The sequence below is a fragment of the Octopus bimaculoides genome, chromosome 29 (genome assembly GCF_046866305.1).
Source record: "Octopus bimaculoides isolate indiv1 chromosome 29, ASM4686630v1, whole genome shotgun sequence".
In the NCBI taxonomy this organism is placed as follows: domain Eukaryota; kingdom Metazoa; phylum Mollusca; class Cephalopoda; order Octopoda; family Octopodidae; genus Octopus; species Octopus bimaculoides.
Genome location: NC_142956.1, coordinates 8373721 through 8389373, shown reverse-complemented (window position 1 = coordinate 8389373; position 15653 = coordinate 8373721). Strand labels below are relative to the sequence as shown.

Sequence of the window (15653 nt, the reverse complement as noted above, 5' to 3'; positions counted from 1 at the left end):
GGTGATGTACAGAAATTATATATAAAAAAATTAAGGTACTCAGAAACCTGGATGTTTGTACATTTACAGATTTTTATTAATGTCACATATTAAATGAAGCGCTTTTCACCTAGTCGTGTAGGTTTTTCAGATTGTCTTAAAACAATCTGAAAAACCTACACGACTAGGTGAAAAGCGCTTCATTTAATATGTGACATTAATAAAAATCTGTAAATGTACAAACATCCAGGTTTCTGAGTACCTTAATTTTTTTATATATCTATATATATATATATATGTACATATACATATATATTTCTATATGTATGTATGTATCATCATCATCATCATCATCATGGCTACACCAGGCTCCAATCTGATTTGGCAGAGTTTCTACAGCTGGATACCCTTCCTAACGCCAACCACTCAGAGAGTGTAGTGGGTGCTTTTACGTGCCACCGGCATGAAGGCCAGTCAGGCGGTACTGACAACGGCCACGCTCAAAATGGTGTATTTTATGTGCCACCCGCACAAGAGCCAGTCCAGGGGCACTGGCAACGATCTCACTCGAAAGTCCTTACACATGCCGCAGGCACAAGTGCCAGAAAGGCATCGCTGGGCACAGGTGCCATCACAATTTCGCTTTCGCTTGCCCCAATAAGTCTTCGCAAGCTGAGTTTCGTGTCCAATGAGGGAGACGATGTTGGCATGGGTGCCAGTCATCAAATTTAATTCGATTTCTATTTCACTTGCCTCAACAGGTCTTCGCAAGTGGTATATATATATTTATATATATATATATATATACATTTATATACATATACAGATGCACACACATACATACATATATACATATGTATACACACACATGCATACATACATACATACATACATACATGCATGCATGCATAGGCACGCACACACACACACACACACTGACCCACACACATTCGCACAAACAAACAAAAACGCAGACAGAGTCAAGACTATTGAAAAGGTGTAACGAAAATTTTAGGAAAATAAAAATAAGAAATAAGTGGAAATTTTACCGGTGAGTGTGTTAAATTATAAGGCACAAAAATAAAATGACTCTCCCCAGACACAACAGAATATGCTTCGACACATGAACACACATAAAGAATCTTGCAAACCAAATCCTAAAACGAAATATATATTTACATATATATGTATACATATATATATATATACCGTAAATCCTCGAGTATAATCCGCATTTCCCCCCCAAAATTTAAAGGTCAAAATCCCTAGTGCGTACTTTATATGAGGTTAATGAAAAATATTTTTCTAAGCAATGTCCGAGTCTCTATTTGCTGTCCGGCAATGTTTATTCAGACGCATTCTATGATGTTGGGATTGTAACTGATAGTGATAAATATATAAAGGCAATTTACTTAATATTTATTTTTCACTGACGTTATTACTGTTATATCTTTATTTTCTGCAAACAAAGTGAACAAAAAAGCTACACGTTTGCATTATGTTATATACACAATAATAATAAAGGACGTTACCGTATATACGTTTACAAACCAAGGACATTATATAGACCTCCTTGACTCCAGTTAGAGAAGGGGTGCGTATTATACACAAGGTTTAGGTTTTTCAGAGGTACAGCCCCCTAAAAATCCCCTGCGTATTATACTCAAGGATTTACGGCATATACATATATATATATATATATATTTATATGTATACACATATATATATATATATTTATATGTATACATATATATATATATTTATATGTATACATATATATATATTTATATGTATACGTATATATTTATATATATACGTATATATTTTGATATATATATATATATATATATACATGTATATATATCTTCTATAATATAAATTGGACATGGGCGATCGTTGTATTCTTTCTTGTCTTGAGGTTCACAACCAAACGGCTGCATGGATACACGTGAAAAATGGCACACATGTGGAGATAGATTGGAATGCCGTTTGTATTTTTTTCCTAGCCCCCATAGTTACCAAGAAAATCGATTAAAACTTTTTCTAATGGAATTTCCCTCTTTCTTCCCTCATTAAAACAACCAGTTGCTCACACAGTCGGCATATACCATTTCGCTAGCAACAAGGGGAGTATAGGATGACAGTCAGCCAAAACTTTCTCTATGCTGTCTCTCTTCTTTCACCTTTTTGTGGGGTTAATAACCTTAATCTTTAGTTACAGTTTCTCATTCAAACTACATAATAGGCAGAATTGTCGGATTAAGACAGTAGGGTGTTTTGAGGGAGATTTGGCTGCTATTTCCACCAGGTCTAGCTACCATGTAGAGGTCTGAACTTAATTTTCATTGACATATTTGCATTTAACATAATCTTTACCATAAATCAACTATCGTAAACACATACACACGCGCAAGCATGCACGCGCACACACACACATACATACACACGTCCATTTTATATATCTTCTTTCAATTTCTGGTCTCTGCAAATAAAATTTTTACGGATACAACTGCTTACAAAAATAGGGATTAATGAATAATTTCTTTCTATGTTCATAATTAAATCAATGTTTTAATGATTAGACAGAGATCCAATAGAATAGCTCTCAGAAACAGACTACGTACAAATTCATTCTTCACAACTCCTGAAGGTCTTTTCTGACAGCGGGGGTGGGGGTGGCAGGAAATTTTTATACAGCTGTAGGCTCCAATCGAAACAGGGGACCCGAAATGATAAGTTTGAGAAACAGTTACAGATTATGCCTAACCGAAAACGATCACAGCCATGTCATCCAAACAGACTGGGTGAAACCGGGCTTAGCTGCTAGTTTATATATATATACACAGACATGCAGGAAGTAAACAAACACCTTTAATTTTAAAGATTTCTGATTTAAGCATCTTAATACGTTTTCAGCAGTAGAATTTACAATGTAATTATTCTTTTTCATTCCAAGTGCCATTATATTGAACATTTGCATTCCCCCTCTCCCTTCATCATCACCCCTCCCTCGTAACCCACGCCTACACAATCCAACCCCACCTTCCCTATCCATCCCAGCCCATCCTTTACACCCACATACCCCATCTCTACCCCACCCTTGCCTCTCCCACATCCCAACACCATCACACCACACCATACACTACCATACCACACAACACATCAAATCAAATCACGCCACCATGCACACACTAGCACTGACCACTTCCCAGCCCCATACCATCATCCACAAACCTTCACATACTCATATGTCAAGGTCACCAGCCCTCTTCCACATGCACATACATACTCTTTTATACACACGCACGCACACCTTCATTTTGGGATCACAACTACTTTATTATCTCCCCTTCCTCTTAGCTCTCCTGTGTGACCCCTCTGTCTGGAATTCGCCATGATAGATCACTAGCCACTACACATTCTTTATTTTCTCTCCTTGTTTCTTTCTGTGGAAGAGCATAGGCTCGAAACATTAAAGACTTTTTCACTTCCCGAGCATTAAACGAATACATCTGTTTGTTGTCTACACCACCTGTCTTCGTCGTTTGTATGTATATATAATCTATATAGATACATATATAGACATACATAATCACATACATATATACATATACATACATAAATATATATATACACATACATACATATGCATATATATATATATATATATATATATACACACACACATACATATGCATATATATATATATATATACACACACATACATATGCATATATATATATATATATATATACACACACATACATATATATAACTACATATATATATAAACACACACACATATATACATACATGCATACATATATAAACATATATATATATATATACATATATACATACATGGTGGTTGTCTACTCCTTACAGAGTTTGACCACCTCCTGCACCTACACCTTAGCCCTTTCATGGCGTCTGATGTGGCTTTTTAAACCAGACAGTGTTTTGAAAAAACACCCACACAGATTGCACCTCTGATTTGCACTACCAATACCTGCAAGTAAGTTCTGCGCATTGTGGATCCTAACATGTCTTTTAAGATCCCCACTGGATTTGCAAGCCCTCTGGCACACACCACATTCAAACGTGTGCACAGACATATAATCAGAATAGCTGGTTGAAGTTTGTTTTCCATGGGTTCGCAGGTGAGATTTGAGGTCAGCCAAAGACAGACATGGTCTGTCACAGACTGTGCACACAAAAAGGTCCTTGTCATTCACCTTCTTGATCTTTACATTTTTCCTTAAATATCTCTTGAGCCCTGCTTGCGTCATCCTGGCCTCTTCAAATGCTTTCACTCCACTCCACACTCTTGTTCGCCATCCAACTCGATCTGAAATGAGGGCTTCTATATCTTTGGAGCCATTCCAATTGACTTCATAGCAGTCCTTATGCCATCCTTAAACCTTTTTTTAGGTTTATGCCGATAACATTTTCCCTCTGCAAGCTCACCATAAAACAGCTGTTTCTTTATGCGTTCATCTGCCATTCGAACAATAGGGCCACACCATCTCAATTGTTTCCTCAAAATCATGGCTTTAATTGAGGGGATGTCTGCAGATGCAAGGATATCATACATACATACATATATACATATATAAACATATATATATATATATTACACTCTCTGAGTGGTTGGCGTTAGGAAGGGCATCCAGCTGTAGAAACTCTGCCAAATTAGATTGGAGCCTGGTGTTGCCATCCAGTTTCACCAGTCCTCAGTCAAATCGTCCAACCCATGCTAGCATGGAAAGCGGACGTTAAACGATGATGATGATGATGTACATATATATAAATATGTACATACATATACATACACATATATATGTACATACATATATATAAATATGTACATACATACATATATATGTACATATATATATATAAATATACACATAGTCAATGCTGGATCCCACCTGACTCGCTCCCGAGCTAGCAGCGACCTTCATGAAGCTGTGTGCCCAGTGACATCACCATGCTTACTTCACAAGTTGTGAAATCTGTGATTTTGTGATATGTGTATACAGTAGTCTGCGACTTTTGTCATGGACAAGAACAAAGAGCCAACAATGAAATTTTGCATTAAACTTGGTAAGTCTGCTCCAAAGACACTGAGAATGCTCGGCAAGCTTAATTTGATGAGCCAATGTTTCAAATGGCATAAGTGCTTCAAAAGCAGAAGAACATCTCTGGAAGCAATCTAGAAGACCTGCCACGAGTGTCACCTCTGGAAATGTGGTATTGTACATCAAGAATTTGTCCCCCAGGACCAGACTGTTAATTCCGTGTTCTACTGTGACATTTTGAAGCATCTGAGGTGGGACATTCAGCGAAGGTGGCCAGATCTGTGGATTCTACAGGACGACAATGCAACCGTTACCAAATTCTCCTCACTCATGAGTTTCTCGTTAAAAACAACATGGTATCGCTTCCACACCCACCCTAGTTGCCAGATTTAGCACCTGTAGACCTCCATCTCTTCATCCCCAAGATGAAAATGCAGCTCAAAGGTCACCAGTTTAACACCATTGTCAAGATGAAGTGCAAATCGCAGGTCCTCAACTCATTTATCGGAAACAACTTCCAGGCCAAATTCCAAAAGTGGCAGGAACACTGGGACCAGTGTTTTGCTGTGCAAGGTAACTATTTCAAAGGCAATGATGTTAAAACTCAGGTAAATAAGTTATTTCCTATTAAACATAACTAGTCCAGGAACCTTTGATACCACATTGCATGGGAGGGCATCCACCCATACAGACACAGCAGCCTAGGGTAGATTTTCTACTTGGCAGGCTCCTGTCAACCATCCTACCGACGCCTGCATGGAAGATGGACGTATGATGATGATGATGATATATATATATTTATATATATATATATATATATATATATATATATATATATACACACACATACATACACATATACAAACACACACATGCACACAATTGTCTTTAAAAGCAAATGGAGGGTTTATTTACATTAACTTTAATCATCATCATTGACCACATTCAGCTGATGCTTTTTAGGTTCCACCGGCACGGGGAGCCAGTCAGGCGGCACTGGCATCAGCCACACCTACAATTTCCATTTTGGTTTTGATTTAATTGGGATTGTGATTTTAATTTTACTTGACTCAATAGCATGGCATGTCGCGCAACAATTCAAAGGTACTTTTTAAATGGGTTGGTTATGTGACACTGGTATAGGCTATGGCTGTGATCTCACTTTACTTGCTGTGTCTTCTCAATTACAGCATATCTCCAGAGGTTTTGGTCTCATCATTGCCTCTGTGAAGCCCAATGTTCGAAGGTCATGCTTCACCACCTCGTATCTGCAACACTGACTCTAAGGCCCTTCAATTCTAAACCTTGCTTCCACACCTGAAATTTCTTCTCTAGTTCTGATAGTGACTCAGCTATTAGAGCAAAGTCATCAGCATAGAGGAGCTCCCAGGGGCATCCTGTCTTGAGTTCCTCTGTTATTGCTTGGAGGACTATGATGAATAAGAGGGGGCTGAGGACCGATCCTTGGTGAACCCCTACTTCTACCCGGAATTCTTCACTATTTAATGTTATAGAAAAATAGTAAAGCAAATTTGAATATGTGTCCAATATGTGAAACAAACAATAAAAAAAACAATAAAAGAAAGAAAATATAAACCACTTACCATTCGTCCATAAGTTAGAATGGGTAAGCAGCATTTTTCACAGCAGTGTATGACAGGGTCTGTTACTTTCAGACCAATTAGGTTGACCTGTAATTAATTAAAAGAATAATTAATGAACGGAGGACATTCCATGGAGAACAGTAATTATATGGTAACACTTTAGTGTGCAGTTTACTTGGCCATTTTCACTTTAGCATGCAGCTTAACTCTAAACATAACCCCAAATGCTAAATTCCAATCCTAAGTCATCATCATCATCATTTAACGTCCGCTTTCCATTAAACGATGATGATGATGATGATGATTTAGGGTTGGAATTTAGCATTTGGGGTTATGTTTAGAGTTACACTGCATGCTAAAGTGTAAATGGCCAAGTAAACCACATGTAAAGGCTAAATTCTAATCTTAAACCTAATCCTAACAGCGAATGCTACATTCTAATCCTAAATCTTAACTGCTAAGTTTTAACCCTAATCCTAACCCTAGCCATAATGCTAAACCCTAACCCCTATCAGGTCATTTCACAGTATACACTATGGATACTCCAGCAGACTGCATGCTAAAGTGACACTGATTATGTTTCTATCTTTAGACAGGAGAACTTGCCGTGCTCATGACCCTTTCCTGGGTATCTAAGAGTGGTGGGAGGGAAGGAAGTAGGAATCCTTATTCCTTTAGCATTTAATCCAGCCCAAACATTCTCCTACTTTATATTGAAACCTGCCCTACTATGCCATTCTAAAAATATACAACCACATCATCAAAATAATGCAGGGTTAACTTAACTGTTACCAATCTGCCTGAGCCTGCTTCTGATTCTATACTATCAATTTCCTGTTTAAGTTGAACTAAATTAAAATCTCCAATCAAAATTTCATGTTAATTTATGATCCAAACATCAGCTTCATAATGACATGGTTATTTTTATAAATTTTTCATTATTTTCAAAACGAATTGTAACAAAGACTGTGTATTTCAACAGAAATATGCTAACAAAATGGTTAAAATGATCTAAATTTAAAATTTCCATCAAAAAAATATGTTAATTTATGTTCCAAACACCAGTTTAATAATGGTTTCAAATTTTAGTACAAGGTCAGCAATTGTAGGAGAGGGGTAAGTTGATTACATCAACCCCAGTGGTCAACTGGTACTTATTTTATTAACCCCGGAAAGATGAAAGGTAAAGCAACCTCATTGGAATTAGAACTCAGAACACAAAAACGAATAAAATGCGACTAAGCGTTTTGCCTGGCATGCTCACAATTCTGCCAGCTCGCCATCTTAAACACCACTTTAATTATGGCCAAGTTATTTCACTAAACTCTTCATTATTTTCAAAATTAATCAAAACAAAGGCAGAGTATTTCAACAGAAATATGGTAACAAAAGGGTTAATTCAAAACTATATGAATAAATAAGCATTACATTTGACAGAGTAATTTGAATGCTAAAGGGTTAAATTGGTCATATCTCACTAAAGTATTCTACTTGTTTTATGTTCGAATTGGCTAAATGTTACTCTAAAGATAAAAACAATAACATCATTGAAATCTTGAAGCGATGAAATTATTTGTGATTAGCTAAAAACAATGTGAATAAATAAGCATTACATTTGACACAGTAATCTGAATGTTAAAGGGTTAAACCTCATCTGACTTCTTGTAATAGAGCGAACTCTGTTAAAGGTAGCCAACAACTAGGTATGACTGTATAGGAAGAAACTTGCTTCCCAACCACATGGTTCTGGGTTCACTCCCACTGTGTGGCACTTTGGGTGAGTGTCTTCTGCTATAGCTTTGGCCCAACCAGAGCTTTGTGAGTGGATTTGGTAGAGAGAAACTTGTTGTGTACATATATGTGTGTGTGCGCGTGTGTGTCTGCCCTCTCCACACACACACGCATTGCTTCACAACTGGTGTCAGTATGCTTATGTCCCATGGGGACATAAACCTGGCAGTTTGGCAAAAGAGACTGATACAATAAGAACCAGGCTTAAAAAAAAAGTACTGGGCATGATTCATTCAACTAAAAATTCTTCAAGGTGGTGCACCAGCATGGCCACAGTTTAATGACTGGAAACAAGTAAAAGATGAAAAGAAAAAGGTAATTGGATGGCAATGCTAAACCAGGTGATGAATTAAGATTAGTGTTGTTGTTGCTGTTTAAATTCTGCAGAATCTGCACAAAATACAAATCACAAATTTAAATATAACAGCAAAAATATGACCCTATGAAGGAATGTCTATATGGTCCATTAGATATCACTGTGTTGTGTCCCTGGATTCAGAGGACTGGCTTCCCAGTTTCCATACACAGAAGTACCTTAGATCACAACATTACACCCCAACACCCTTGAACAGAACGTCAGTCCATTGCAGGGTTACTCATTTACAGCTGAGTGGACTGGAGTAGCAATATGAACTAATGTGTTTTTGTTTGAGAACATAATTCACTGCCTTTGTTTGAGAATCAAAACCATGATCTTGTAATCAGAGTTGCAACACCCTAGCCACCAGGGCTATGCGTGCTTTCACCATCTTTCCTGAACAGAACATCAGTCCATCATTGCAACTGAGTGAATGGAGCAGCAATGTGAAATGAAGTGTATTGCTCATGAATACAACACACTACCAGACCCAGAAATTGAAACCATGATCTTGCCATCATGAGAGCAACACCCTAACCACTTGGCCATGCATCTTCACCAAAAAAGAACTGAAAAACTTAGTTCTCTATACGCAGTTTTATTATAATGATGATTATGTGTGGATATGTAGATATTAACCAAGACAACCCATCTATAACCATCGTCATCAGCACCAGTGCCACATAAAGAGCACAGGTACTGGTGTCACATAAAGAGCACTGGTGATGGTGCCACATGGTGATAGTGCCATGTAAAAAGCACTGGTGATAGTGCCACGTAAAAAGCACTGACGCTAGTGTCATGTAAAAAGCACTGGTCATGGTGCCACGAAAAAGCACAGGTGATGGCTTCACATAAAATGCACCCAGTACACTCTGTAAAGGCATTAGGAAGGGCATCTACCTGTAGAAACCAAACCAAAACAGACTATGGAACCTGGTGCAGCCCCCCAGCCTTACCAGCTCCTGTCAAGCCATTCAACCCATGCCAGCATGCAAAACAGATGTTAAATTTGATGATAATGATCATTATTATCATCCTCTGGTTAGGTGACTTACCCAGACCAATACAACTCTTCCGGACCAGATGTCCTCATCGAGTGATGCAGCATGAATTGAGGCTAGGCCTTACTAAGGGGCCATCCATGATTTGGTCCCACATTCACAGCCAAATCTTCATATACCTGCTGTTGTAGTCACATTGGTCTTTTGCTAACTTAAATATTTCATCTGCGCTTGCCATGACTACAGATGATAGCAGTAGTTTGCTAACTGAACTGGTTGACCCTGGTCATTGACAGTTGTCTGTTCATCTGCTCAGCATCTAGTGATATTCATCTGGATGAGAACAGCTGAGTAAAGAAGTGTTGATCGCTGTGGAGGGAGCCTGTGGAAGAGGTAGACCCAGGAAGATGTGACCGAGGCTTTTGTTGATTTGCAGTACTTGAGAAGGTACATCAACCTTAGTGAAATCAGTCATTATCATTGCTGGTGACACATAAAAGGCACCTGTGTAGGGGACATGTAAAAGGCACCCATACCAGTGACATGTGTAAGGCACCTGTGCCAATGATATGTGTAAGGCACCTCAGCCAGTGACATGCGTAGGGCATCCATGCCAGTGACATGCAAAAGGCACCCAGTACCCTCTGTGGAGTGGTTGGCATTAGGAAGGACACCAAACCAAAATTGGAGCTTGGTGCAGCTCTCCAGCTTACCAGCTCCAGTCAAACCATTCTTACCCAGGCTAGCACAGAAAACAGAATCTAAATGAAGGGGGAGAGAGAGAGAAAGTTCAATAAGTTCATCTGCCAAAATCATTCTCATCCATCAAGCTGCATCCCATGATTTCAATATATTCTGGCTGGGGTGGTTACGTGCTAATTAACCCATAGCTGGGACCATGACAGGTGTTACTACTCCACATCAGAGAAGACAGGGAACAATAGTGGCCCAGAGATGGTTCCACCCTTTTCAATAGTCAAGAACACCTGAACTACTTGATGCGGTTTATAATCCTCCCTAAGTCAGTCAAATCATCAGCAGCAGCATGATTTAACTGGGATGTATTGAATGGATTTGATAGGAATTGGCAAGCCAGAGTGCTGCAATAGGCTCCAACCGTCTGTTTTCAATTAGTAATAATTTCAAGAATCTCTTATAAAATGCCTTCACCTAGCAAGATAGAGCTCAGGACACATGCTAACAAAGCAAACATTTTTATACATCATTGGTCTGCATATTCAAGAAAATAGAAGGAACAATACAATTAAACCTTGGGAGAGGCATTATGCCGGTAATAAACACAAGCACTGGTTCAGTCCTTTATTAATTTATATAGTTTTTTGTTAAATTATTTCATTGCATTCTTGCAATCTCTTCAGTAACTTGTCTCTCCACTTCCATTTATTTTGAATATATGATCTAGCGTTGTTTTGGCGTTGTTTCGAAACTGTTCGGTATGAGCATGTGAGTGTGTGCAAGCTCGTATGTGTGCACACATACGAGCTTGCACACACTCACATGCTCATACCGAACAGTTTCAAAACAACGCCAAATCATACATTCAAAATAAATGGAAGTGGAGAGACAAGTTACTGAAGAGATTGCAAGAGTGCAATGAAATAATTTAACAAAAAACTATATAAATTAATAAAGGACTGAACCAGTGCGTGTGTTTATTACCGGCATAATGCCTCTCCCAAGGTTTAATTGTATTTCTTTCAACACACGTATCCACATCAAGAATCTTGCACACAAAATAAGGAACAATGTTTCATATTCAAACTTGGAACCATCTTATTCATGGGTTTGTTCCTTCTACTCTTATACTTCCTCTTAGTTCAATCCTCCCTTTCTTATTCAATTTTCCTCTCACTGCCCCTCACCTGCTTCTCCTCCCTGCCTCCTCCTATTCCTCTTTCTTTCTACCCCCCATACCCAGTTTCTCTCTTTCCTACTAATTCCTGTCTACATATGAAGTTCACATAGTTTTGTGTTCCTCATCAGCTGCAGCCAATTTCTCAAACATACATGATGTAATACTCTGCTGTTTGTCTTTTATTTCATTCCTGTCAACTTTATGCTGAAGAAGGACTCTGTCCAAGACAAATTTTCCACACTCCGTGGCAATTTACCTGCAATTCTTTTTTATCGATTTTACTAAATAATACAAGACCAACTGACTCAGACCAACACTAGTTCCTTTAGAGTCACTTTGATCATATATATGTGTGTATGTGTGACACTACCATCTTTCTTCTCCATCTTCATCTTCTCCCCCAGTTATTACTACTCACCCTTATATAATGTGAGGTAACCATGTTCCTCTTCCATAACAAGATACCTGTGCTTGTCCCTCTATCATATTTTAGCCTCTCAACACTTGGCATAAAGCCACCTGCCCCTTCCTAACACCCCCATGCACACTCACATGTAGCCATGAGGGCTTTTTTCTCTTTCCTGCTCTTTTCTGTCTTGCAACATATTTGGCAACCTCACTAGTGCTGGTGGGACATAAAAGCATCAAGCACATACAGTCAAGTGGTTGGCATTAGGAAAGGCATCTAGCTGCAGAAACCATGCCAAAGCTGACACTGGAGTTCAGATCAGCCCTAAGGCTCACTAAACACTTTCAAACCAGCCAAACTATGCCAGTGCAGAAAACAGATGCATGATGATGATGATATATACATACATACATATATATATACATACACACACATTACTCTTTTAGTTGTTTCAGTCATTTGACTGTGGCCATGCTGGAGCACTGCCTTTAGTCGAACAAATCGACCCAAGGACTCATTCTTTGTAAGCCTAGTACTTATTCTATTAGTCTCCTTCACCGAACCGCTAAGTTACAGGGTCGTAAACACACCAGTATCAGTTGTCAAGCAATGGTGGAGCGGCAAACACAGAAACACAAACACACATATATATAGACAATGGGCTTCTTTCAGTTTCTGTCTACCAAATCCACCCACAAGGCTTTGGTCGGCCTGAGGCTATAGCAGAAGACATTTGCCCAAGGTACCATGCAGTGGGACTGAACCCGCAACCCTGTGGTTGGTAAGCAAGCTACTTACCACACAGCCACTCCTATATATTTTTTACTGGTTTCAGTCAGACTGTAGCCACCTTCAAGGGTTTAGTTGAACAAATCAACCCCCAGTACTTAATTTTTTTTTAAAGCCAGGTACTTATTCTATCAGTCTGTATTGCTGAACTGCTAAGTTATAGGACATAAACACACCAATAGTAGTTGTCGAGCAGTGGTGGGACACACACACAGCTTTTTTTCAGTTTCTGTCTACCAAATTCACCTATAAGGTTTTGGTCAGCTTGATGCTAAAGAAGACACTTGCCCAAAGTGTCACACAGTAGACTGAACCAGAAACAATGTAGTTGGGGAGCAAGCTTCTTACCACATGGCTATGCCTCCGTCTAAAAAAAAAAAATATGGCCCACTTTCTTGGAGGAAAAAGCATCAACAATAACAACAACAAAAGTACTACAATAAAATAAAAGAAAAAAATACTGACCTTATGATTCCAATGAAGAGACTGACAAGGAAATAACGTATCAGAAGGGCTGAGATTTTTCGATATAGGACTGTCACAAGAACTGTTCATGTCTATACACAAAGAAATATAAGAGAGATAGCATTTTAAAACAAAAATATTACAGTAATTTGATTGGTTTGTTTCATGATTTTTTTTCTTGTTTCAGACTACGTCCATGCTGAAGCACTGCCTTGAAGAATTTTAGTCAAATTGACCCCATCCCACCAGTACTAATTTTCTTTTTAAAGCTTGGTACTTATTTTATTGGTTTCTTTTGCTGAACCACTAAGTTACAGGGATGTAAACACACCAACATCAGTTATCAAGTGGTAGTGGGGGATAAACAGACACAAAGAGACACACACACACACAACAGGCTTCTTTAAGCTTAAAATCCACTCACAAGGCTTTGGTCGGCCCGAGGCCATACAAGAAGACACTTATCCAAGGTGCCATGCAGTGAGACTGAACCTGGAAAGCATGTGGTTGGGAAGCAAACTTCTTAAGCACAAAGCCATGCCTGCACTTATGATTGTTTAACATGTATGACTGTGTTTAAGAAGTTTGTTTCCCAACCACAAGGTTTCAGGTTCAATCTTACAGAATGGCACATTAGGCAAATGACTTCTACTATAGCCCCAAAATTCTGTGAATGAATTTGGTACACAGAAATTCGAAGAAGCCCATCATACATACGTAGATGCAGGCATGGCTGTGTGGTAAGAAGATTGCTTCCCAACTACATGGTTCCAGGTTCAGTCCCACTGTGTGGAACCTTATGAAACTATCTTCTACTAAAGCCTTGTGAGTGGATTTGATAGATAGAAACCGAAAGAAGCTCATTTGTGTGTGTGTGTGTGGTGCCACATAAAAAGCACCCAGCACACCCTGTAAAGTGGTTGGTGTTACAAAAGGCATCCAGTTGAAGAAACCATGCCAAAACAGACAGTGGGACCAATGTGGCCCCTGGCCTTAGCAGTTCCTGTTAAGCCATCCAACCCATGCCAGCATGGAAAACAGACATTAAATGATGATGATGATATTTGTGTGTGCCTTTGTGTCACTGTTTATTCCATTCCATTGCTTGATAACCAATGTTGGTGTGTTTACGTCCCCCATAACTTAGCAGTTCAGCAAAAGTGATCAATAGAATAAGTACCAGACTTAAAAAACAGATGAGTACTAGGGTCAATTTGCTTGAGTAAAAGTTCAAGCAGTGCCCCAGTATGGCCACAGTCTAATGACCGAAATGAGTAAAAGAATAAAAGGCAAAAAGTGTATACATATACATGTATGTGTGTGTGTGTGTGTGTGTGTGTGTGTGTGTGTGTGTGTGTGTGTGTGTGCCCCAGTTTAACATCATTTGATGGTTGTAAGTGGGCATCATCATATTAAAAATGATGTTACTTGTTTCCATGTGGAAATATTAGCCAATAATAATCCTTTCTACTATAGGAACAAGGCCTGAAATTTGGGGAGAGGGGACCAGTCGATTAGCTCAACCCCATTATGCAAGTGGTACATAATTTATCGATTCTGAAAGGATGAAAGGCAAAGTTGACCTCGGCAAAATTTGAACCCAGAATGTAGCAACGGGCGAAATATCGCTAAGAATTTCATCCAGCATGCGAACAATTCTGCCAGTTCACTGCCTTTATAGGAGCTTATAATAATAATAATAATACACGAGGGCAGAGCAAACCCCAAAAACTGCTTAATTGGGGACGGCTAGGATTTTCAGATTGGTGCTTGGGTGTTGAGTGTCTTCCACAATAAGTTAACATCCAAGTAGCAAAGCTTATAGTTAGTGGAAAGAGACCCTGTGAGACCTCTGACAACAGGTTGCTGTCCACTCTCACAGAATCAACCAGAACAAATAAGACAGAGCTCTCAGAAATAAATTAATAGTACTTATAATAATAATATCTTTTATTGGCCACAAGGACCCAAGACATGGAGGACAATATCAAAGGATGAGTTACAACACACAAAAACAAAACAAGTGGGGTTTACATCAATCAAAGGGAGACACTACCACATTAAAAGATAAAACAAAGGATACATAAATAGAAAATAGGAAATAATTAAAATCCCCAATAGCAGGGTAGTCAACTTAGAGTAAACCTCAGGCAAAAATCCCAAATTACTCTGCTATCTCCAAGGCATGGCAAAGTGCCCTTTTCCAGTTTCTTTCCCCGCTGCTTAGAAAACCATATTCAGAGTCAATCCATTCAGTCACACCAGTCTCGCCACTCTCTTCTATCTTTTGATAAAC

The 15653-nt window shown here is 38.7% G+C and overlaps 1 protein-coding gene across 1 annotated transcript in view; it reads right to left on the bottom strand.

Moving 5' to 3' along the window:
* Nucleotides 1-15653, bottom strand: part of LOC149130333 (uncharacterized) — a 65698-nt gene that overhangs the window by 43597 nt on the left and 6448 nt on the right. The window contains exons 3-4 of the mRNA XM_089345171.1: nt 13358-13449; nt 6666-6752 (exon numbers count right to left, since the gene is read on the bottom strand). Coding sequence (XP_089201297.1) covers nt 6666-6752; nt 13358-13449 — 179 coding nt within the window. The remainder of the gene's footprint in view (nt 1-6665; nt 6753-13357; nt 13450-15653) is intronic.